Consider the following 26716-nt stretch of genomic DNA (forward strand, 5'->3'; position numbering starts at 1 on the left):
TTTACCGATGATTAACTGGCTGCTATTTCTAATGAGAGAGAATTTAAATAAACAGAAATATAAGTTTCTACTTTGAGATATTCCTACCTTCCTAGCCAAAGCTTCAGAGAAGTTTATCTTCTTTCAGAATTCAGTGTGTGGTAAACGTTAAAACAAACAAACATACAAAAAAACCCCCAAACTGGTAGATTTCAGAAATTATCCTAAACTGAGAAATAGTCTTTGTTACTCTGATCTGAATTATTATCTATCTTAAACTGTCCATTGTAAAATCTGTTAGTATAACAGTTTGAAAACTCTCATTTTGCTTTTCATATTAATCTTATTGTCTATTATGTCTTGCAACTATTAATAGCTCTATTTACATTTATAATAAGTACATTGTTCTTTGTCATTTCTAGTTGAATATAGAAAATAGATTAATATAAATTATTAATAGATTATTTAGTACAAATTTAGAAAATAGATGTTCACATTGTACATTGTGATAATTCTTAAATAAAAAAGGGGTCTTATTTAATAAAAATGGAAATTAGAGAGTATAAATATATTTTCTTAAAAAAATATATATATATACACTCATTTATATAGTTTCTGATATCCCACTACTTGTGATTATAGTTCGCAGTGGTGAAGTGGAGCTAAGAGAAATTAACAGGTATTAAAATTATTTAGCAGCTAATTAAGGAAGAGTATGACTGAGCAACTTCACTTTCACTTTTCCCTTTCATGCATTGGAGAAGGAAATGGCAACCCACTCCAGTGTTCTTGCCTGGAGAATCCCAGGGATGGGGGAGCCTGGTGGGCTGCCGTCTATGGGGTCGCACAGAGTCGGACATGACTGAAGTGACTTAGCAGCAACAGCAGCAGCAGCAGCAGCTTGTTACTTATTTTAAAGATATCTATATCTTATTGTAGTCTACATATCCATAATGATTTTTTTCAGGTAAAAAGATTTTTATTATGGAAAAATTAAAACATATACAACAGTAGAGAGAGAAGTATAATGAAACCCCATATATTTATCACCCCACCTAAAAAATTATAAACATATAGACAATCTAGTTTTATTTATGACCCCTTCATTCTCCACTTCCAGCTCTCCAGAACTAGTTTTAAACAATACCCAAACATCATATGACTCTCTTCATAAACATATCAACTATCAAGGTTATTTAACATAGGAAATATTGATATATTTTATAGATACAAATGCTATAATCTTTATAGCTATTTAATATTGGGCGTTAACTGTAAATATTTGTTTAAACTCATGGCTATCATTATTCATCATATCAGGTAATGGATTAACCATACAGGTTCAGATTTAGTCAGCTAGTATTCCAAATTGTTCCTGGTGTTGTCAAAAGAGCAGGACTGTCCGAATGCTGTTAATAATAATAAAATAACAATCAGTATAATTTTCATGGTAAATTTCACCAAAATCCACAATTAATTTTTTTTGTTTGTTTCAAGATTCGGTTTAATATTTCTGTATAGATACCTACTTCGCTAAGCCTAATTTCTTTTATCTTGTCACCCACTTCCATTCATGACATTACTAATATTTCATACGGTGTTAGTAATCTGGGGAAAAATTGGAGACCCTCACTTGACTCTGGGCAGCGTTCTTGTTGCCCACTGGTGTTATAGAGAAGGGGGTAACTGTTCTTGGCTCTCCTGTAGCTTAGAGAAAATTGGGCATCAAAAAAACGAGTGGTTGATGCGTTGGAATGCTGCTTTCGGAGAATTCAAATATTTCTACTCCTTCAATACATAGAATCTTCTCCTGGACCTTACTGTTGGAGCTGTGAAATCCCTGGCATCAGCAGGTTGCCAGCATATGTACTGTTTTCACCCAGGACCTGGAGCTACACCTTCCGATGGAAGGAGAACTTCTGTGGTCTTTCCACCCCATAAGTCAGGGTCATTGCACCTTATGAGGCCAACTGGGTGTTGTGTTCCCTCCACTACCTTGCTACTATCAGTTGGTATGGCAGAGGGTCTAACCTCAGTTGTACCTCCTGTTCCTGTATGGTATCAGCATACCTGGATGTATCAGCATCCTTGGGGAGGCCCATCCTCTGCCTTCTCTTTTGCCACCTTTCTAGCTGTGTGGGCAGTCAACTGGTTTTCTTGGTGAGCCAGGGGGAAGCAGGAGACCTCATTCAGGTGGTCTGCCCCTCGGCCTCCATTCTACCACTGATATCAGGCCTACATGGTATAGTGTGGGAGTCTTGCCCAGGTATTGGTAACGTAGTGCAACATTTTCCGTTTTGCTGCTACTTAGCAGTCCTTGTGGATATATGCCATGACTGAGAAAGAGTGCTGGAGGAGCAATGAATGCCAGTAAGGCTCTAAAGTGAAAGTGAAAGTTGCTCAGTCATGTGACTCTTTTTCAACCCCATGGACTGTAGCCTGCCAGGCTCCTCTGTCCATGGAATTCTCCAGGCCACAATACTGGAGTGGATAACTGATCTCTTCTCCAGGGGATCTTCCCAACCCAGGGATCAAACCCAGGTCTCCCACACTGCAGGCGGATTCTTTACCATCTGAGTCACTAGAAAAGCCCAGTAAGGCCCTAAATCCTAATCTAACTCCTAATGTGATGAATACTACTTACAGGGTTATTGAAATTGTACAAGATATTGTGGGGCTTACACACTAAGTTACTCTTTGTAGCTTAAAGAATAATGCTTATTTTTCCTTTTCTTTTTTTCCTCTAGAAAATCTTCACTTTGCAATAGGTAGGAAGTAAAGCAACTTTATATCTGTATGGATTAGTTTCAGGTTAGCTCCTAACCACTGTTAGGATCCCAGAAAAAGACTGAGTGAAGTCAAGATACTAGGAAAAGTGTGGTCAGGGAGAGACCCTGTAAAAAGGAAGGGAGGAGAGCCCAGAAAGAGCAGGGAGTGGGAAGGGACTCATGAGAAGGAGCAGAATGCAGATAGTCATAAACCGAACTCAAGGATCCCTGTGGGAGGGTGGCTCAGACAGAGCCCACACATTCCACCCCTGTGCTTTTGTCATTCACTGGACTTCTGCTCATGGGTTTCTTTTGCAGAAAGAGCTCTGCAACTTTAAAATAGAGGTCTAAAAGCAAGGGCTATGACAGATAGTTATGGTTATTGTCAGTGCCCACAGATAATTAGAAACATTTGGAAAAAGAACTACCTCTACCTAACTCTTAAAACACCACCATGTGTGCAACGTTACAACTCCATTGTAGGCATGATTTTCTGGCAGAGTCTACTGCCTCCTAGAAGAGCAGAGGCCTTTGCCCACCTGTAGAACTTGTCTGGCCTTGACATCTCTCTCATTGGGCTTGCCATTACTCTTTATACAGAAGATGTCTTATGTGGCCAATTCAGTATAGCTCAGGGGTGTCCAGGTCTCTGCCTTTGACATAGTTTGGTGTATTTCTTGTAGTATTCTGGATTCAGATCTTCATCCATAGGCTCCTTCTGTGAGTGTTTTACAGGACTGGACAGCTGTATGTCCAACGTGAAGGCCTCAGGGTAGAGGTATATACACTTTCACCCACTTGATATGGAATGATATGCTTGGTAACTGAACTGTAGGGAACTCGGCCATCCAGGTGCTCAAGCTGCTCTGTGATCTTGGGAATTTCTTGTTGCCTCATTTCAGTCAGATAAGCACAGCTTGTGTAGACTTTTTACTTTTCCTCCATCAGCTGAGTTTTTGGAGGGGAGTCAAACCTCTCATAGTCTTGATCATACCACTGCTTGTAGATATAGGTCTCCCTATCATCCTCTGCCATCAGGGCATCAGAATCCATGCCCTCTCCAAGGCCTAGTTTTCTGACAGAACTTTCTAGGCCTTTACTTTGCTGTGAATGTGTGAAAAGCTACATGTCCTCACATTTGGCTACTAGGAACAGCTCCAAGAAGTCTGATGTGATATCATCCAGGTACTGTCTGCATTGAATGCACTTCAGAGGGTGGGGCTTGGAGGACACCACTGTTTTAGTTTGAGCTGTTTTTTCTTTTTCTCAGTTGGGTCTTTGGATGTAGTTTTGCATCTCTTCTCCTCTCTGCTGGCACTTTAATCTTGGACTTCCAGTTTCCAGAACTTTTCACCCTTATCTTTGTAATGAGAAACTTGTGATTTTACTCTTTCAGGTTATTTTTCTTCAGGTCTCTGGCAGCCAGAATCTTTGGGTTGTCTTCTGTGTTTCTTTCCATCTTTCTTATCTCCTTTATCCATTTCAGCCTGAACTTCTGGTTCTGTGTGGCTCCTCCTTAGATTTCTGTTTAGGTATTGGTTCTTTGCTTGACTTCTAAATCTCTTCATCTCTTTGCTCTTCCACTTCCAAGTATGTTTATGGGTTTTACTCTTTCTGGTTCTTCTGCAGCGAGTGGTCTAGCAACTGGTTCTCTGGATGTGACTTTATGTCTTTTTTCCTCTTGGTTCTTTTCTTCTTCATTGACAAAATTGTCCAGTTTTGGTCTTTCAATTTCTTCCTCAGGTCTCCTTGTGAAATGAGATGTGATGGTGGCCTGCCTGCTAGTTTGCCTTATAATCCTGGGTGGGCCTAAACTTTGTTCCTCATCAGACTTGCTTTTTCTAGGTATACAAAGTTTAGAAACAAGTTTGGGGGACTCGTTTTCCTCTGCTGTTCTCATTCTGCAGTCTTTACCACTTGTTTTCTAGACATACATTCACTTTCCAACTGAAAGCCTGAGCTCTGTTCTCCAAGGATAGATCTTTATATAAAAAGGATTTGATTTTACCCAAGTAGCCCTCCACTGATAATTCTTCTTTATGTAATTTACATAGTCACATAACTGCTTCTTTATTTCTATTTGCAGAAATTCATGCAAGAGATTCAGTTTTTTCTTCACACATTCCTTTTCTGTTAAGCTATCTGAAAACACAGGGAGTCTGCTCTCAAACTGCAAAGAAAATCATCTTCACCTCACTCAGCAGGGGTGATTTCCTTTTTTTTAATTGAAGTTCCTTTTGATATGTTGCAGTGAACACACCTGGAAATTAGGAAGTTCATGTAGTAGAGATATTTTCTCAGGTTTCTTCCCCAGGAAATATCCTGGGTCTTCACACTGTGGACCTATTTTCTTCTTTTCAACATTTATTCTCTGCTTCAGACTCCTGTCATTTAACTGTATGGTTTTCCCCTGCCTCTTTTGTGATATATTTTCTTTTTGTTACCTTTTTGCATTTTCTCTATTCAGTATTGTTCCTGGTGTTTTGTCCTTTGCTCCCGTTGACCAATGCTGTGGTTATTTTAACCAAAATCATTGATCCTAGACTTGCTCCCCAGTTACTAGGGATCCCATAATTGGGACACTTTTATAAATCAGTTCTTAGGGTCTATGCCAAGAGAGGACAATATAGCTGAAATGGTAGACTTGAATTACTTACAGGATACCCATGACAAATCTAGAAAATGGGAGAGTTGGGACATCCTTGAAGTATTGGACATCTGCCCCCAACTGCTCACATTTTCATGGTTTTCATTTGAATCTGATAATGAAGGGCCTGGAGTGGGCCTTCTATGTCAATTGCAGACCACAGTGATTCCAGATCTAGGGCAATAATGTACCAAATGAACCTGACATTATAATCTAGAAATCACTCTCTCTCCAGAGTAGCCCCAACTGAGTTAAAAATTGTTTATGAAGGGGAAAATGTATGTCAGTTTATACCATCACTCTATTTTGGAGCAGTGTATGGAAATCAACTCTGAATATTCATTGGAAGGACTGATGCTGAAGCTGAAGCTCCAATACTTTGGCCACATGATGTGAAGAGCTGACTCATTGGAAAAGACCCTGATGCTGGGAAAGACTGAGGGCAGTAAGAGAAGTGAGTGACAGAGGATGAGATGGTTAGATGGTGTCACTGACTCAGTGGACACAACCTTGAGCAAAGAGAGAGTGAGTTAGTGAAAGAGAGAGAAGATAGCGAGAGACAGTGAAAGACTGTCTGGGAGATAGTGAAAGACAAGGGAAGCCTAGTGTGGTGCACTCCATGGAATCACAAAGAATCAGACATGACTTAATATACTCCATGTATATTATGGAGATAGAGTAGGAATATTTTCTCTTTTCCAGATGACCACTTTTTAATCTTTTAAGGGTTTTGAGTACTTCTGATAATGTGGAAAGTGTCAGAAAAGACAAACTGGTTAGTTTTCAACATCAAATGAAAATAGAATCATTGTAAAGATTTTTCAGACTGCTCATTCTTCTGGTAATTTACCTTTTTCCTTGGTACATTAGATCAAATGCCTCATTGACTTTGTCAAAAGGTAGGGTATGGGTCACCAATGCATCCAAATCCAATTTCTTATTCTTGTAGTCAGCAGCCAGCTTTGGAACAGAAGTGACACCTTTCCAACCTGTAATTGCCCAAAATGTCAAATAAACACATGGGTCTTGACATGAAGGGATAGTTTAACCAGTGTTTGTCAAATGAATGAAATTTTTAGGTCAGATATGGATTGTTTTAAATAGATTACCCCCCTGCCATCTTTATTTATTTATTTATTTTTGTATTTTTAATCTATTAAATTTTTTCTTCAAGAGAAAAATTCAAGATTATTTTCTATTTTTAGATAAGGAATTATCTCAGTTTGATCCAAGTCTACCTTTTGTTCCCCTATGTTGGTCTATTTTAATGTAAATTGAATTTCAATTTGCAAATTACAGTTATCCTTCTATAAAAATTCTCTTTACTTTCAAGTAACCAACAGAATAAATAGCTTTCATATAGTCTTCAGATATGTTCTAGGCACTCAATATTTTAAAAAAATAATTTTTCTTTCAGTAACCTTCATTATGATAATTTGAGTGCTACTATGAAGAAAAAAGAAAACAAAAACTGACCACCAAAGCTTGTTCCAGTTAGAGTACGGCCCATTAGTAGCTCCATTGCAGACACATTCAAGCCATTGTCACCAACGTTTACTCCAATGATAGTGCATACTCCCCAGCCTACTGTTACACTGTCCAGGGCAGCTCTCTGGAAGGTCAAACAAAAAAAGATTAGCTGAGTGGGTAGAAAAGTAGAACATGAACTGCAATGTGGGTGTGTTCAGTGCTTCAGGGAAAATTTACACAATTCTGCATTATGACCTTATGCTCATAATATAGATTGAGACTTGAGGCACTTATGTTCTGTTTCAGATAGCACATCCAATAAAATTCTGAACATCATCAAAAATGATATTTAAATGAAATGAAACATATTTTACTCTGTTTAATACCACAGTTATGCTGAACCTATAGTGTATTTCATTGTATGTCAAGAAAAATACACATGCATGAAGTTAAGGAAAGATCTATAGATGATATTGTAAACTCGAATCAATAAGTTTTTGACCATCTACAATGGAATATGCAAAGATATTTGCAATTCCAGAGGCTTAGGATAAAATTAAGTCATGAAGAGAGAGTGAATAAGTAAATATAAAGCATATACTGTAAACTTAATAGATCTCAATGTAGGATAAATGAAAAGAAATGCTATTTAAAACAGAAGACAAAACAGTTAAATAGAAAATGATAGTGGCTGCTGCTCATCAAACATTTCATCTGCTTCCCTATAGTTTTTAGCTCTCCTGCGGTTACATAGAGTCACGTGACTAGTTCTGGGCTACAGGCCAGAGTGATGTGTGCCATTTCCTGGCCAAAATGGAAAAGCCAGTGGGCAACCTGCCAGCTATCCCTTCTGCTCTAACAACCCAGAGAAACTTGTGTTAAGATTGTAAAGCCATGAATTAGAACTTCCTTCATTGCTAAGTCATTACATGGAAAACAGGGACCCAGAGGATTTGCACTGATCTTTCATGAGAGAAGAAAAAATATTGTTATCTTAACCCACTGCAGGTTTGGAGTTAATATGAAATGCCAAGATTGAAACATAAATAAGTTTAAGAAAAATATAAACTTGTGGATGGCCATTCCACATAGAAGCCCTGTGGTATAGTCATACATTTAAAAATCTTTTGAGACTAATGTTATAGAAGAAAAGTATAATTTACCCCATATCCTTTGCCATGAGTGCTCAGTCACTTCAGTCATGTCTGGCTCTCTGCGACCCCATGGACCATGGCCCGCCAGGCTCCTCTGTCCATGGGGTTCTCCAGGCAAGAATACTGGAGTGGGTTGCCATTTCCTTCTCCAGTGATAAAGTATGAAGTGAGTGAAGTGAGTAAAGTGAAGTCGCTCAGTCATGTCCGACTCTGTGACCCCATGGATTGTAGCCTACCAGGCTCCTCTGTCCATGGGATTTCCCAGGCAAGAGTACTGGAGTGGGGTGCCGTTTTCTTCTCCTTTGCCATAGTATGTAGTCAACTTGATTCTCACTTGTCAAGGTGACTTTTACTTCTACAGAAGTTCCACTAGAAATACTGTTCCTTTTCATCACTGATCACTATATGAAAGAAGCAGTCTGAAGTATGGTATATTTGCTCCCTCTTCTCTCATTGTCTCTGTCTTACTAGGGATGGAAAATGACCTAGAACTTTTAGAATGTGTTTTGAAATCTTTATTTGAATATGTGTTTATTTATAGTTTTGAAAATTTCTAACATTTCTAAATAGCAACTCTTTTACTTTCTACACTTCTTGTATGGCAGAAGCATTTTTGTTTAATGCATATTGTACAGAAGAACCCACAAAGAGAGGAAAACAACACAGGCACTGCTTATTACCTTAAGGGAGCTGCTTAGATTATTCCCATTTTGGGTTTGGCTGTGCCATGTGGCTTAGGGATCTTAGTTTGCTGGCCAGGGATTAAACCTGTGCCCTCTGCAGTGAAAGTGTGGAGTCTTAACCACAGGACTGCCAAAGAACCCTCCTCTATATTTTTAAATTTAATATCTTTCCTATTGCCCTTTTCTCCATTTCTGAGCTTTTCTCCAAGCAGGGAATTGACCTCCATAAATATGACTTAGTTAAATGGGTATTATATGCAAATACAGGGTTTTATTTAGTAGCCTCTGATAACTTTTGGCGAGAATTATTTTTAATTCTCAAAATCTTATAAAATTGTCCATTACTGTAAATTTCTAATTGTTTTGTTGGGTTTCTTAGGCTGCTTTAGAGCATTAGAAATCATCAGAATCAAGTTCATACCCATTACTGGAATGTCTTCAACAATCTAGAAATTTAGCTTTCCTTTCCCTTGTTGGAAGGGTAGGCAGCTTAATTTTTGTGGTTAAATAAACCCATCTCTTTTTATTTGGATTCTCCAGTGTGATTCTGCTCCATAATTTAAAATACATTTCTTGGTGTAATAAATAAGATAATAATGGAACCTGAAAGATTTAGATCAGTGGTTCTCAGTTTGACAAACTTGTAAAAAATATTAGTACCTTGGTCCCCAGTGCATGAGAATATCCTAGACATGGGTCTATTCGTTGACACTGAAAAACAACTCCCCAGATACTTCTAAAGTTTTGAGAATCTCTGTACTAGAAAAATAAGGTTAAATAGGCTGAATTTCAGTGTTTGTGAAACATGTGAGCCGTGGGAAATGGAGGAATGGATGTAGCGCATTGCAGTCCTCAGGTTCCAAGGACAATTTAAATAGTAGGGCCTGAAGCTTTGGATGCAGAGGAGCAGTGCAGGACAAGGAGCCCTCCCTGCATGAATTTCAGTAATAGCATTTATTGAGTCCTTCCCAGGTGGTGCAGTGGTAATGAATCTGTCTGCCAATGCAGAAGACACGGGTCGGGAAGATCTCCTAGATGAGGTAATGGCAACCCACTCCAGTATTCTTGCCTAGGAAATCCCATGGACAGAGGAGCATGGTGGGCTAGTCTGTGGGGTCATAAAGGGTCAGACAGGACTGAGCAACTGAGCAACTGAGCACATACGTGCATACGCTTATTAATGGCCAGATCCTCTCTTAAGCAGTCACACTATTTGCAGTGAAACCGTTCTGAGAGGCAAGACCCAGGAAGGGCAGCCTATTGCTTTCAGCAGCTCTTCCCAGTTTCCATTCTCTCCTGGGGAAGACATGTCAGGTGAGAACCGAGGAGAAGAATCAGCAAAGCCTGTTCCTGGGAGACTGAAGTACAGAATTGCATTCGTTATAGCCTCCCAGTGCCCAGTTGTGGAGAAGGCAAATGGCACCCCACTCCAGTACTCTTGCCTGGAAAATCCCATGGACAGAGGAGCCTGGTAGGCTGCAGTCCATGGGGTCGAGAAGAGTCAGACACGCTTGAGTGACTTCACTTTCACTTTTCACTTTCATGCATTGGAGAAGGAAATGGCAACATGCTCCAATGTTCTTGCCTGGAGAATCCTAGGGAAGGCGGAGCCTGGTGGGCTGCAGTCTACAGGGTCACACAGAGTCGGACACGACTGAAGTGACTTAGCAGCAGCAGCAGCAGCAGCAGCAGTGCCCAGTTGTGTCTGCCTCTTTGCGACCCCTGGTGTTTGGATGGCAAAGAATCTGCCTGCAGTGTGGAGACCCAGGTTCAATCCCTGGGTTGGGAAGATCCCCTGGAGAAGGGAAAGGTGACCCACTACAGTGTTCTTGCCTGAAATTCCATGGACAGAGGATCCTGGTGGGCTGCAGTCCATGGGGTCATAAAGAGTCAAACACGACTGAGTGACTAACATACACACACATTTTGCAACCCTGTTGGCTGTAGCCCACCAGGCTCCTCTGTTGATGGAATTTCCCGGGCAAGAATACTGGAGTGGGTTGCCATTTCCTTCTCTAGGGATTCAACCCTCACCTCTTGTGTCTCCTGCATTGGTAGATGGGTTCTTTACTGCTAGTGCCACCTGGAAAGCCTTTCCTTAGAGGAGAGTTTTAGGAGCCAGGCTGAGTGAAGGTATAAATAAAAAGGAATAGTGTCATAACTATTAATACTTCACAATTCTCACTAATGAAAGAAAAGTTCTCACTAATGAAAGAAAAGTTCTCACTAATTTCTCCATAGGCAGAAAATTTAATTGATGACTTCTCTAGTCATCTTGTTAAAAAAACAAAACAAACCCTTCCTAATGGTGTCTTTGAGCAAATATGCATTAGGCGAGTATTTGCTGGAGACTAAGGCTGCACACTCTGGAGGCTAACTAATCCCTGCATTGCCAGTTGGCTCTTTATCCCATCTTTTGGAGCAGAACATACAGGACTAGAGGTGTGGATCTGCAATCATGCAGTTGCTCAGGACCCTGCACTTAGAAGGGCCCTCCTTTCCTGTCCTGAGAGGAGAAGAAATCTGAATGAATCAAAATTGTAGTGTTTAGGAAAAAAGGATTTAGATTTAATTTTGCAGCTTGTTGATTTTTTAAATGAAAATTTCACACATAATTTGGACCTAATTCTGCAGACCATTTATTTAGATCTGATGGACAGAACTGGCTTGTTTGCAGGTTGCTAACCTCTCCTGGCTGTACTTTATTGTGAGAGTGGATACCTTTGGCTGTTAGGAGGGACACCAGTCACCCTCTCTATTCCCTCTTCTAGGACTACCTTTTCTTTTTCCCTTACTTCTCATAGGACAATTCTTTTATAAAGTTTTAATTTGTAAGTTTTCTCTTAATGTTTTTGCTGAATTTCATGTGAAAGAATAAACAAATGTTAATAACACATTAATATTAAGTAGTAATTAGCAATATAACAAATAAAAATTAATTACATGTATGTAATGTATAATGGCATCTAATATATTAATAAGTATTTCTTCTATAAAGTTAACTTGCTGCTGCTGCTGCTAAGTCGCTTCAGTTGTGTCTGACTCTGTGTGACCCCAGAGACAGCAGCCCACCAGGTTCCTCCATCCCTGGGATTCTCCAGGCAAGAACACTGGAGTGGGTGCCATTTCCTTCTCCAACGCATGAAAGTGAAAAGGAAAAGTGAAGTCCTTTGGTCGTGTCCGACTCCTAGCGACCCCATGGATTGCAGCCTACCAGGCTCCTCCATCCATGGGATTTTCCAGGCAAGAGTACTGGAGTGGGGTGCCACTGCCTTCTCTGAAAGTTAACTTATATATACATAAATATTAATATTAAATATAAACATATTAATATATTTTCAATGTCAATTATGTCAATAAGCAATATTTATTATATCTTATTATAAAAAAAATACATACCATGATTTTAGCTCCTCCTACACACTCAAAGGCAAAGTCCACACCTCCATTGGTCATTTCAACAATGACCTCTTGAATGGGTTTGTCTAGGTCTTTAGGATTGAGGCAGTCAGTGGCTCCAAGGGCTTTGGCTTTTGTAAACTTCTCACTATTGATGTCAACAACTATGATTCGGGAAGCTCCTGATGCTTTACAACCCATTACAGCAGAGAGACTGACACCTCCTAGGCCAAAGATGGCACAGGTAGAACCAGGTGTGACCTGCAGGCAAGAACATTATAAATTAACTTTTCAAGCAGCTGGTCCCATTTTTGAAAAAGGGACAGAGTGAAGTGGGAGCAATAAAAGGGACAGAGTTAAGTGGGGGCTGCTGCTACTGCTGCTGCTAAGTCGCTTCAGTTGTGTCTGACTCTGTGCGACCCCATAGACAGCAGCCCACCAGGCTCCCCCGTCCCTGGGATTCTCCAGGCAAGAACACTGGAGTGGGTTGCCATTTCCTTCTCCAATGCATGAAAGTGAAAAGTGAAAGGGAAGTTGCTCAGTTGTGTCCGACTCTTAGCGACCCCATGGATTGCAGCCTACCAGGCTCCTCCATCCATGCGATTTTCCAGGCAAGAGTACTGGAGTGGGGTGCCATTGCCTTCTCCTAAGTGAGGGAAGGAACAGATATATAAAAGCCTGTCTGTTGTAAAGCTAAATGATATAGCTAAATGGGGGAAATTTGCCAATGTGAAAATGTATGAATCACTGGCTAAATTTGAAGAAACATTTGAAGGCTATTAGAATTAGAATTATCAGCTCATAATTCTACAAACCCAAGTAAAAATCGTTCTCTTGTCTTCCTTTTCCCTTTAGTGTTATGAGAACAAAAACTGAAGCCCACATATTTTAAAGGGCTTATTGGTTTCTTTTTAAAATAGATCTTCCCTGGTGGCTCAGACGGTAAAGCGTCTGCCTACAATGTGGGAGACCTGGGTTCAATCCCTGGGTCGGGAGTATCTCCTGGAGAAGGAAATGGCAACCTATTCCACTACTCTTGCCTGGAAAATCCATGGACGGAGGAGCCTGGTAGGCTGCAGTCAATGGGGTCGCTAAGAGTTGGACACGACTGAGCGACTTCCCTTTCACTTTTCACTTTCATGGATTGGAGAAGGAAATGGCAACCCACTCCAGTGTTCTTGCCTGGAGAATCCCAGGGATGGGGGAGCCTGGTGGGCTGCCATCTATGGGGTCACACAGAGCTGGCCATGACTGAACTTAGCAGCAGCAGCAGCAGCAGACATGCATACACTGGCTTTTGCCACTCAGGGAAAAAGAATATATATATTTTGCAAATATTCAGAATACTGTCCTATACATACTATGTAATCTTTACTATGATACTGTAGTATGAGTGTAGTATATTTCCAAATGTATTTCTCCAGAGACTATTATAAAGTTTGCCAGTAAGTCTAATTGGAAGTAGACATGCATTTTTCTCATTGAAGCAATGTTGTACACAGTTGTTGTGCATAGCTTACAACAGTGCATAAACTGAAAACACTACCAATTGTGTGATACAACTGGACATTTTGTGTAAAAGTGTCTTTAATTGCAGTTCGGGGTGGGGGGGTCATTATAAAGTATTGTTTGTTTTTTTATTTGTGTTAGTCACTTAGTCATGTCCGACTCTATACAACCCCATCGACTGTAGCCCACCAGGCTTCTCTATCCACGGGATTCTCCAGGCAAGAATCCTGGAGTGGATTGCCATGCCCTCCTCCCAGGGATCTTCCCGACCCAGGGACTGAAGCCCAGTCTCCTGCATTGCAGGTGAACTCTTTACCATGTGAGCCACAAGGGAAGGTTATAAGGTATAACCCCACTTAAAAATAGAGCTTTAAATAGTGTATGATTATCTATCTACAGACAACACTCTTAGGACATTTTTATGCTTTCAAAGATCTCTATGAAAGGTAATTAATTTGGCAATAAAGGATGCAATCAGATTGATAAGAACAAGGAGTTCTGGTGATGCTGAGGGAATGGTCCTTAATAATTAATCAGAGTTATTGTATCAGTTTTCTTCTCAGAGGTAAATTAAAAATTATTAAAGCTCTTGCCTTTTGTCTAGATTACTGACAATTCACTTCTTTTTACTTGCTCCTATCAAATTTATTTCTCTTTTTTGAGTATCTCATGAGGCGGATTAGCTGTTCTTCAGCATCGGGAAGAACAGATTCTGGGAATTTAGGTAAGCTTTGACTAGATTTAAAAGAAAATTGTGGCTGAATCTCAAGGGTTAATATCCCTGAAGAAAGACTACCGTGGTAGAAGGTGTTAGTCAACATGGGGTCCAGAAAAGGGCAGGGTGAAAAGGCAGCTGTGGTGGGGGTGCTGGTGATGGTAGCAAAGAACAGTAGTTCTTCCCTGTGTCTCCAGTGTTTCTAGAGGAAAATATGCCTTGACTGCCAGGGTCACATCAGCTCTTAACTCCTCCCAACTAACAATACCCTTCCTATAGGAGCCTTCAGATTATAGTTTGACTTTTCATATAGTCTTAAATTTTTGCCAATGAATAAATAAATGAATGAATTTTTAGAAAGAGATAATATACCGAGAGCCAAGAAGAGCATCCCTATCTGCTTGACTGATATAATTCTCAACAAAAAGTTGTATCTTGATATTTTGGCTACTAGATCAGCCTTTTATTTTGGTTCAGCTGACTTCATTTTCTTGACACTGAACAACTCTATGTAATCTTATATAAAAAAAATAGTTGGATTGCAAAGCTGAGGACCAAGCCTCACCAAGATGTTTTAGGGGTTACATATGAACCTGGCTTTATTCATTCACTTGCTGAAAACTTTCCAAGCTCATACTATGTGCCAGGCACAAGGCTAGGCCCCAGAGCCATCACAATGAACAAGAGAGAATTCTTGTCCTTATGGAACAAATCATCTAATAAGAAGGAGAAATAAGTGGGAAATATCTCCGTAGTGTGATAAGAAGGAAGAAAGGGATAAATACAGATACTTTAGGGAAACTGTGAGGGATGCCCAATGCATGCCTGGGAGGATGGAGTAGGTTTCCAATGGGAAGTGACAAATAAATGGAGTCAGACAGAAGAAGTGGGGGAGCTTTCCAGGCAGAGTTGGTGGGAGCCAGGTGTGAAGAAAAGTCTAGACGCCACATTTAGAACCCAGAGACTGGGGGTCAGGCCCAGGGGAACAGCAGGCAATGAAAGGAAATAGAAAGAATGACTAGCATATTGAAAGAAAAGGGGAATAATTAAAGTGGAATGAAATCTCCAGATTTTGTTGTTTAGGAAGACCATGCTGGTTGCATTTTGCAGTTTAGAGTTAAGGGATAAAGATTGATGTCAAGGAGGTTCAAATAAGGAGGTCACCAGTAGTCTTGCTTGGGAAATCGCATGGACAGAGGAGCCTTGTGGGCTACAATCCACGGGGTTGCAAAGAGTTGGACACAACTTAGCAACTGAGCATGCAAAATCCCGCAGAAGTGGTAAAGCGGGGTTGAAATCTACATGTGCCTGACTCTGGCAGCTCTGTGCTTTCTCTCAGCCTCCTGAAGCTCAGAATGAGGCCCTTGAAATAGGCAGAGTGAGCACTAGTGGATGGATGGAGAGAGGGAGAGAGGGTAACTAAGGACAGGAAGACAAGAAAGATGGATAGTGTGTTCAGATCTGCCCATGGGGGTGCACTTGGAGGCAAGGGGGTGGGTTCACCTATCTGGGGTGCTGCATGAGGACAGCGAGGGCGGCCTGGGGACCAGCTTCTCAGGTGGCACCAGAGGGAGGAGGAGGTGGGAGTGGATGGAAGGGGAGCCTTTGCTTGCAGGCAGGCAGTACAAATTAAAAAAAAAAAAGAAAAAAAAGGAGGTTGTTTGAAGCATCCAAGTGATAGTGACATCTCTCTAGTCTGTCAGTTGAAGAGCTTTGTAAAAGCTTCTAAATTCTAACATGGAATTTCAGGGACACATCTTGCCACCATCAGGGCTGCCATCTGAGATCCTCCCTTGAAGCCACAAAGGGGCAAAGTGAGATGTAGAGATGAATTACTACATTTGAGAGAGAGGAAATGGCAACCCACTCCAGTATTCTTGCCTGGAGAATCCCATGGACAGAGGAGCCTGGCTACAGTCCACGGGGTCGGACACGACTGAGCGACTTCACTTTCTTTCACTTTCACTTTCTAACCTGCTGCATCAGGGAGAAACTAGGTGGCTATATGGGTGTAGTTTCTGTTGTCTCTTGACTGGATCTGCTGTCCCAGGACAAGGGACATATTTAGAGGACATGTTTAAGCAGACTGTACTTAAATCAGGGATAGTCAATAATCTAACATACTAGTAAACGAAAGGAAATTAACATGAACTGGACGCCAGCTATATGCTAGCCTCTGGGCCAGATGTCTTACATATGCAATATGATTTAATTATCCCACAACTATTTGTAATAGATATTACAGTAGAGAGAGAGAGGAGTGGAGAGGTTAAATACCTTGCCTAGAATCACAAAGGTAATAAATGACAGAGCCAGTTTTTGAAGATAAATCTGGCTGCTTTATCACGCTGCCTCCCAGTAACATCTATCTTACACAGCCTGGTGATTAGCCATGTTACCTTGGCATTGTTGATGACAGCTCCATAGCCAGTTGAAAATGCACATCCAAGCAGACAAACTCTCTCTAAATTGGCATCGTCCTCTAGTTTGGCAAGGTTGACATCTGAGACCACAGTGTAGTGACTGAAGGTACTGGTCCCCATGAAACGGTAAATTGGTTTTCCTTTGCAGGTAAACCTGCTAGTTCCATCTTCCATTAATTTTTGATCACCCATAGGATTTTTAAAATGCCTAGGGAAAAAAAGATACAAAAAAGGGAAAGTTGATGGACAACTGATTACTTTCCTGAAAAAAAGTACCTACCTGCTCTCTCCCCACTTTGGACTATTTTCAAGTAAATCTCACACATTACTGTTTCATCTGTAAATATTTCAGTATGTGTCGCTAAAAGATTCTTTTAATTCTACAGATTTCATTTGGTTGGTATGTCTCTTATGTCTCTTGATTTATAGGTTCTCACCCTACCCCTTGTTTGTTCCCCTGCAGTTTTTTTTTTGTTGTTGTTGAATAAATAGTTATTTGTCCTACAGAATTTTCTTCACTCTAGATTTTTCTGATTATGTTCCTGTAATCTGGTTTAGCATAATTTCTCCATCGCTGTATTTCCCCTAAACTAGTATTTTTGATTTAAATGCTTGATCTGATTCAAATTTTATGTTTTTGTAGGAATATTGCTAAAATAGTGTATGTAGTGTATGCCTCACCTGGAGGCATGTAATAGCTTATCTCTTTGTGATGCTGGAAAGAGCTGATGGTCATTGCCAAAATCTGTTATTTCATCAGAGGTTTGCAAGAGGGTCTATTCATTTTTTGAATATCTGCAACAACCCTGTGAAGTAGGTATTATTGTCTCCTTTTTATAGATGAGTAAATTGAGGCACAGTATGGGGAGAAGAGCCTGGAGGACTATGGTCCATTGAGTTGCAAAGAGTCCGACATGGCTGTAGCAACTGAGCACGCATGCGTGCATAGATATGAGTAGTAAAATTTTAGCTTCTGAAATAATTAGTTTCAATTAGCACTAAAGATAAATATTTCATTTCTATAGTCTAAGAAAAAATAAGGCAATTAAGATTTTTGACTCCGGATCCAGACTGCCTAGATTCAAAATCTAGCTCCAATCCATGTGGCCTTGGAATAAATTACTGTGATGCATTGCATTTCTCTCTCATCCTCTGTAGAAGTGAGAGGGTAACAGGTAGGTAAAGAACAGATGGGATGCCATCAGGTATACCCCTGGTGCATCTTCACCCCGCCTTGGTGGTAGAACCGGGAGGTATGAGTATGGTGCCTGCGTCAGTAAGGGACAGACTAAGTCAGACCAGGGAAGGAAAGCTTCAGTGGAAAGTCTGTCTACACCCGCGTCTAGAGCAGGGAGGGACGCCTCCAGTAGAAAGATGGTGCTGGTCACTTTTTTTCTCTCTTACAGATGGGAACAAACAATTCCAGCCTCACTCCTTTGACCTGTATCCTGAAAAACTGGGATAGATTTGATCCTTAGAGCTTAAAGATGGTATGCCTGATATTCCTATGTGATACTGCATGGCCACGGTATCCATTGGAGGAAGGCAAATGGTGGCCAGTTGGATATAATTATCTTAATTATAATACTATTTTACAATTAGACCAGTTCTGTAGAAAACAAAGGAAATGGGTAGAAGTAGCATATGTGTTGACCTTTTTCTCTGCAAGACATGCCAGACTTATGTCCTAAGGGTATAGATTTGGGTATGAAACCTTCAGCTCCCTCCTGTCCTCCTACTTTGCCCCCGTACCCGGGGCTCCAAACTGAAAGTCAGGCCCCCCACCCCGCCCAGAAGGGTTGCCTCAGTAAAAACCCAACTGAGATTCAAACTGCCCAAGAAGAGGTCCAAACAACCCCTGTCTCATTATGACCTCAGACTATGCTGGTTTCAAAGAAACTCAGTTGAAGTAAGAGAAGCTCAGACAGCTGTAAGGCGAGTGCAGAGAAAAAGAGTGAGCTGGGCAGTCAGGCAAGAAAAAGGAAATTTATTAGAGGGAAAAGAGAGAGTGACTGGCTCTTAAGGAGAACCAGTGTTCTCCCTTTCTGACAGAGTCCTTCTTATACCCCACCAATGAAAAATTCTCTGAAAAGATGGTCACATAGCCAGAGGTCTGGAATCTGGTGGTCTTGCAGTTTTGAGAAGATAAGTGCCAGCGAGATAACAGGATGCCATTTTGGCAATTTGGTCAGTCTCACAGATCACTGTGATTTTATTCTTCATTTGCAAGGTCGACATAATGAGCCATCTTATCAATGAGACCCCATGTGGGCCCTATCATTCCAGCCTTTTTGATTTAAGATAAGGGCCAAAGGTCAATCTTCCGTAACTGCTTCCTGCAGGACAGGGGCATCATGGGGGTAAGATAAGACATTGTGGGGGTAAGATAAGAAAAGGCTGGAATGCAGGTCAAGGGGATTTGTGTGGGGTCGAAGTTTTTGATAATCTGAGTGAGTTAGAAGTAGCTCGTGGATAGTTCAGTTGGTGAAGGCTTGTAAGTGGTCCTGCCACTGTTAGAGTTACCCTGGGATCTGTAGAGGTGATGAGAGTTGGGGCCTGGGGCCCTGGGCACCTTCAGTCTTCAGTGGCAAATCTGAGGAAGCTGGGCAGAGCTGGGTTGGAGGACTCCTGCTCGCAACCTGGAGGGGAATGTCCGGATCCCTGGAGGTGGATTTGGGCAGCTGACCTTCCAATGTCCCATTATGCCACAGCTGGGACATGGACCTGGAGGGGGCCTTGGCTTTAGGCATGAGCAGATCCAATGGCCTTCTTTGCCACAGTTGAAGCAGAGTCCAGGTGGCTTCCTTCCTTTGTTGGTTGATGGCGGCTTGGCGCCACATAGGGCAAGGGATAAAAGGTGGCATTTGGTCTGATCTCTTTGGGCCTTCTCTAGCTTTGCCTATTCTTCCCGGTTATTGAAAATCTTAGAGGCTAAATTTAAAAGGTCTCGTTGAGGGGTTTGAGGGCCTTCTGCCTTTTTTAGTTTCTTTTGGATATCTGGGGATGACTGGGAGATAAAATGGGTGTTAAGGACAATGGTGCCCTCTGCTGAAGTGGGGTCTAATTTTGTATATTTTTGTAGTGCTTCTGTTAACCTGGCTAGAAATTGTGCTGGGTTTTCATCTAGCCCTTGAGGTATTTCCTGGAGCTTATCAAAGTTGATAGCTTTATGCCCTGTCTTTTGAAGGCCCACAATGAGACAAGCAACCATGTGATTACGGGCTGCTTGTCCAGGTCTCCCTGCCTGATAATCCCAGTTGGGATCTTCTCGGGGGACAGCTGTTGCCCCTACAGGCTTAGTGTCATCTGTCCTGTGTATCTCATCAGCATGTGCCTGAGAGGCTTGCCATACTCATTCCTTCTCTTCTGGGAGAAGAGTGGAGGAAAGTATGATGTAAATATCATGCCAGGTTAAGTCATAAGACTGGGTAAGACACCTAAATTCTTTAAGATAATTATCCAGGTATGAGGAGAAGGAGCCAAGATGCTTTTCAGTCTGAGACAAATCGTGAGGGAGAATGGGACATGAACCCTATCAATGCCTTCTACTCCAGCTACTTCCCCTAAAGGGAGGAGTGGGTCAGGGGAAAGAGCGGGGTCCTGTGGCGAAGTTTCCTCTTTTAAAGTTGTTCAGGACTGGCTATGGGGAAGAGATTTAGGTGGTCTGGGTAAAGCCTTGGGACCCTCAGGGTAGAGGGTGGGGCTGAGATCTCAGAGCTTATTACAGGCAAAGGCTGGGGAGGGGAATTGGGAGCTGCCTTCAGAAAGAGGGAGGGAGAAGGAGATGTAAGGTGGAGGCTGTGGAACTGGATCAGGAGTGGCTGCAAGGGGATTGGGAATGATAGTGGGTAGGCTGTGGTTGGAAGGGTCTAAGGAAGAAGAAGAAAAGTCTGATCAGGAATTGGGAGACATTGTTTTAGGAGGATGTGACCCAGAATAGGCTAAGAGTATTTGAGAAGTAGAACAGGATTCACAGAGAGAGCGTTGAGAGTAGAGAGTGAAGAAAGCCTGAACATAAGAGATTTCTAACCACTTGCCGTTGTGGCAGCAGATGTTATCAAGGTCCATAGGGTATTATAATTGAGAGTTCTGTTTTCTGGCCATTGGAGCCTGTTATCAAGTCTGTATTGTGCCAGCCAATGTTAGAATAGTAAATAAGCCTTTTTGGTCTTATGTCCCCTTGGAAGCCCAAGGCTTTTAGGTTTTGGAGAAGGCATCTTAGAGGAGTAGATTTTGAGGGCTAGGATTGAGAATTTCCCATTATGGATGAATAGGGAGGTTAGACAAGGGCAAGTGCGAGGAGAAAGGTCTGAGAGAAAAGGCATCCCCATTCTCAGGACTTTCTCAGAGAGTAATAATAGTCTGCTTTGTAACGGGAGTCCCCTATTTCAAAGTCAGATGGGGCACAAGGCCGAGGGCCCTAGGGCCATGGAGATCCTCCTGCCTAGCGCTAGGACTTGGAAAAGAGGCTAGAGAGAGAGGATCCGAGGGAATGGGATTTCACTCACCCTTGTAACCGATGGATGAAATGTGGGCTGGTGTGTGGATGTCGCTCCAGCAAGGCAAGTGGAGAGTCCCATCCCGGAGCTCATCTCAGTTTCTTGGCAAGGTCCAAGGGAGGGGACCACCCGAGGTGGCCTCGTGAGAGGAGCCCACCCAGTTGCGGTGGATCTTCCCTCCCGGGTTTTCTGACAATGAGACCCCCATGTGTGATAGGGCCCACATGAGGTCTCATTGATAAGATGGCTTCTTATGTCGACCTCACAAACAAAGAATAAATCACAGTGATCTGTGAGACTGATCAAATTGCCCAAATGGCATTTGGTTATCTCACGGGCACCTAAGTTCTCAAAGCTGCAAGACCACCAGATTCCAGACCTCTGGCTGTGTGACCATCCCTTCAGAGAACTTTTCACTGGTGGGCTATAAGAAGGACTACGTCAGAAAGGGAGAATGCTGGTTCTCCTTAAGAGCCAGTCACCCTCTCTTTTCCCTCTAATAAATTTTCTTTTTCTTGCCTGACTGCCCGGCTCAGTCTCTTTTTCTCTGCACTCGCCTTACAATGTGGGAACTGCTGCTGCTGCTAAGTCACTTCAGTCATGTCCGACTCTGTGCGACCCCATAAATGGCAGCCCACCAGGCTCCCCTGTCCCTGGGATTCTCCAGGCAAGAACACTGGGGTGGGTTGCCATTTCCTTCTCTAATACAATGTGGGCCTTATCAACAGCAAAAGCTAAGGGTGACATATAGGATGAGATGGAAGACAGGAGACAAAGAGATAAAGAAAAGTAGGTTTCTCCAATCTATCCCTGGAATCATATGCGCAGAGCAGCCAGAGGGGCTGAGGAACAGCCACACAAGCTGTTGCATCTTCATGAAGCACCCACTGGGAGAAATAATCAGTCTATGAGAGTTAATAAGCCCTTTCCTTATCAAGAAATACAAAGAATCAAGGAGGATCTAGGAGACTGTTTAGAGTACCCAGAAAAATATATTAGCGCTTTTAAGGGTGTTACTCTGCTTTATGACCTTACTTGGAAGAGTGTGATGTATGTCTTGAGACAAACACTAACTCCTGCCTCAAAAACTCGAGTTTTGGGGAAAGCGGTTGCTTATGGAGATGAATGGCTTGGTAATGAATCAGTAGGGAAGATGGAGGACAAGATAGCTGCTCTCCCCACTGAGAATCAGGCGGTCCCAACTATAGAATGAGATTGGGACTGTAACACAGCTAAAGGAAGATGGGATCAGAGTCATTTTGTCAGATGTATTTTTGGGCTCAGGCAAACACATGACTTTAAAATAAGTCTTTAAACTGTGCCAAACTGGCAAACAGAAAACAGAACAGGAAGAGAAGGAAGCTCCTGGTGAATTCCTAGATAGACTGAGGGAAGCCCTTTGCAGATTCACGGAGACTGATCCCGAAAATGAAGAGGGAAGAGTGATCTTAAAAGATAGATTTTTCACTCAATCAGCTCCAGATATCTGCTGTAAAACAGGTATATGGGCCAAATCAGTCTTTAGATAATCTGTTGCAGCAGGCTCAGACAGTCTATTATGGCAGGGAATGTGAGGAAAAGAAAGGCAGAGAATGACAAAAGAATGGGCGGAAACCCTTATAATGGCTGTCCGAACCATTCTTAAACAGCCTGAGAAAAATTCCCAGAAGGACCCAGGTGAAAAGGGATAGGCTTGCTATTACCGTGGAAAGGAGGGCCACCTCAAACAGGATTGCCCTCAGGCATCTAAGTTGCCCTGGCTCCATGTCTGGTCTGCAAGGGACCACACTGGAGGAGAGACTGCCCCCAGAGGCATAGGTTTCAGGGGTCAAACTCTCAAGACAATCAGGACTGAAAGTGCCCAGGGGTCCCCATACAAGCTCCTGTCCTAATTATATCTGAGGAACTCTGAGTATTAATAACTGTGGGGGTGCCAATCCATCGATTTCCTTTTGGACACTGGGGCAACTTACTCTGTGCTTACTGAAGCCTCTGGCCCACTTTCTCCCAGATCTGCTTCCATAATGGGACTGTCTGGACAAGCCAAATGTTATTATTTCAGTATGCATTTGGGACTCTGCTATTTTCACATGAGTTTCTGATTGTGCCAGAGTCTCCCTCACCCATTTTGGGGAGGGATATACTGAGTAAAGTCCATGCCTCTGTTTTTGTGAATATAGAGCCCTCCCTTTCTCTCCCTTTAATTGAACAAAATGTAAATCCTACATTGTTGGCTGATGGAAAGTCTGTGGTTCGAGCACAAAACGCTATCCCTGTAGTTGTCAAGCTCAAATACCCACATTTATTTTCACATAAAAAGCAGTATCTGAGGTTAAGGGAGAGTTAAAACCCATTATTGAGAATTTAAAGGAGCTGGGGCTATTAATTCCCTGTAACAATCCGTTGCAACACTCCTATTCTGGGTATAAAGAAGTCAAATGATAAATGGAGACTAGTTCAAGATTTACAAACAATAAATGAGGCTGTAGTTCCTTTACACCCCATGGTGCCTAATCCTTATACTCTGTTGTCTGAAATTCCTGAACGAGTCAAATATTTTTCAGTCATTGATTTGAAGTTTGCTTTCTGAGTTAAACCTATATTAAATCATCCTCTACCTATGACTTTAAGACAATTGAGAGGATTTTTTGGAATCGTAGGGTACTGCTGCATTTGGATTCCCAGTTATGGGGAACTTGCCTGGCCTTTGTATAAACTTATAACTGAAACTCAACAAGCCCAAACTGACAAGCTGCTTTGGTCTCCAGATACTCAAAGGCTTTTAAGGCTCTTCAGACTGCTCTCCTGCAAGCTCCAGCTTGAAGTTTGCCCACAGGGTCAGAAATTAATTTGTCACTGAAATAAAAGGTATGGCCTTGGAATTTTTGACACAACCCCAAAGGCCTCACCAGCAGCCTATAGGAGTGTATTCTTAAACTCTAAGGTTAATATTTGGATGACAGTTGGCTTCTTAAATATCAGTCATTGTTGTTAGAAAGACCAATAACTAACCTTAAAGTTTGTGGAAACTTAAATCCTGCCACTTTCCTTCCTGAAAAGGAAAATGAAACACCTGATCATGATTGTTCCCAGTTTCTAACTTTATGCAGCTCAGGAAGATCTGATGGATACCCCATTAGACAATCCTGACATGGAAATATTTACAGATGGTAGTTCTTTTGTTCGGGATGGGAAGCATAAAGCAGGTTATGCCATGGTAATGGCTGAACAGGTTTTAGAAGCAAAATCTCTCCCAGGGAACGAGTGCTCAGCTAGTGGAGATTGTGGTTCTGGCTCTCGAGTTAAGCAAAGGGCAGCAAGTAAATATCTACATTGATTCTAAGTATGCTTATTTGACTTTACATGCTCATGCTGCAAATTGGAAAGAAAGACAATTTAAAATAGCAACAGGAGAACCTATTAAGCACATTTCAGAGAGACTGAGAGACTTTTAACTGCTATATATTGTCCTAAAGAAGTAGCTGTTATGCATTGTAAAGGACACAGCAGGGACAGGAGTAAAGGGTAATCAGCTGGCTGTCAAGTCAGAAAGGTGGCACTTAAGGAAACCCCTTCACGACAGAGGCCTTTGATCTGAACAGGTCCTGTGGATAAGGAAAACCACAATATACTGAGGAAGAATTAGAAAGATATGAGAAAAGAGGAGCAAAGTTTACTGAGAAAGGATGGTTACAGTCTGAGGATGGATGATCAGTAATTCCTGAAAATGCTCAATGGAAAAGTTTTCCTAAAGCCTTGGAATTAACTAATTATGTAACTCAGCTCTCAGCTTTTCAACAGTCATTAAAGGAACTCTGGGAGGTAACTCCTGACCCAGCCTCTGAGTCAAAAAAGCTTCTGTTTGAGCCAGGAACAGAGGTCCTGATAAAAGCATTGGGATCTGGGGGCCAATCCCTCTCTCTGGGAAGGCCCTTACTAGGTTATTCTTTCTTCTCCCACAGCTGTCAAAGTGCCAGGAATTGATTCGTCGGTGTACCACACTTGAGTTAAGAAGTAACACCCTGACCAGAACTAAGTGATGTCATTTTATGCCTTTACTTTCTATGCTCTTACTTTGTACTTTTCAGTACAATAATCTGAAAAGTACAGTACAATATTCAGTACAATACAGTACAATTATTCAGTACAATAACCTGATAATCTATGTGAGCCTGCTTCTGCTGACTCCAAAATTCCTGAGTCTGCTGTTTGATCCTCAAGATAATGCCTTCCTGTCCTGGGCTCACTCCCACACTGCATTCCGCAATCGATGTAACTACTGGGCCTGTGGAGTGCTCCCCTCTTCATCAGTGGACAGCTTCCCACGATGGGAGTCCTTCCACTTCAGGAAAAGGACTTTCTGCAAATCTGTGACTACCTTCGATGACAACAATTATATGTGATGCCTCATTAATCTGATGACATCTAACAATCCTAAAATCAACAGGTGCAACACTTTGTACCTTAACTATGGACATAATGTGACTTTTTGCTTATTGTTCTGTTTTTGCTGTTTGCTCCCTGCATCTGTAACTGTGTAGCTGGATTTCTTTCTAGTTGCATGAAGGTTTTTAAGTTACAAATGGTTGCTCAAACTCCTGTTGACTGCGGCAGCTTCCTCCAGCTACTACTTGGGGCCCCTGGATCAGAGACCCTCAATATGAAGGTTAGGAGAATATGTTGCCTCACCAATTTAGGGACAATGCCTCTTACCAGCTTGGAAGCAGTTACGGAATGAGAATGACTCCCCTTTCCCTAGGCAACATAATTCTCCTAAAAGAAAAGGCGGGAATGAGAGGGTAAAAGGCAGGAAGGCTAGGGGTCTCCAAACAGAGGAAACGGGCTGTAAGAGTCAGACATTTTTAATCTCTCTCTTAAGCGGCAGAAGGAAACAACTACAAGTGTTAGATTTTTTTTCCCTTCTCTATACAAACTTAAAAGTTTTCTCTTAAAATTCTGTGTTGCCATGACAACACCTGGCTCCACCTGAACTTAACTTTTCTCAAACCTTGAGCAAACCAATGCATTTTTCTTATGGAAATGTTTCTCTTAAGCTACGTTAATGAACTATGTATTTACCCTAGAGTCTGTCTTCACGTAGGTTCCACCTAAGACTCAGAACCCAATATGTTTTACTCATACAATTGTTCTCCTAATCTATGTTAATGAAACCATATATTTGCCTGGAAACCTGTCTTTCTTCAAGATTCACAGCAATCGTTTTATGGCCTGGGATGACTCACCTTGTGCCAATGTTATCTCAAAATGCATGTTGTGGTTGAGAGGCCTGGTACCACTCTGAGTTTTGAGACATTTCCTTTCTCTAATTAGCAGCCTGCTAGAAACTATATAATATCCCCTTAAAGACTAGCGGGGGGTTGGGGGAGGCACTCTGTCTGCCCTCTTCTGATATCTATGACAGAAGCTTTCTCTCTTTTATACTTTAATAAAACTTTATTACACAAAAGCT

At 41.8% G+C, this 26716-nt stretch overlaps 1 protein-coding gene across 1 annotated transcript in view; it reads right to left on the reverse strand.

Annotated features, from left to right (window-relative positions):
- Positions 1–956: 956 nt before the first annotated feature.
- Positions 957–26716, reverse strand: part of ADH4 (alcohol dehydrogenase 4 (class II), pi polypeptide) — a gene marked incomplete at its 5' end in the record, with an annotated part of 29449 nt that continues 3689 nt past the window's right edge. Inside the window, 5 exons of the mRNA XM_055587562.1 lie at positions 957–1388; positions 6245–6383; positions 6871–7006; positions 12101–12361; positions 16724–16955. Coding sequence (XP_055443537.1) covers positions 1364–1388; positions 6245–6383; positions 6871–7006; positions 12101–12361; positions 16724–16955 — 793 coding nt within the window. The remainder of the gene's footprint in view (positions 1389–6244; positions 6384–6870; positions 7007–12100; positions 12362–16723; positions 16956–26716) is intronic.

This window comes from Bubalus kerabau, chromosome 7 (genome assembly GCF_029407905.1).
Source record: "Bubalus kerabau isolate K-KA32 ecotype Philippines breed swamp buffalo chromosome 7, PCC_UOA_SB_1v2, whole genome shotgun sequence".
NCBI classification, from domain to species: domain Eukaryota; kingdom Metazoa; phylum Chordata; class Mammalia; order Artiodactyla; family Bovidae; genus Bubalus; species Bubalus kerabau.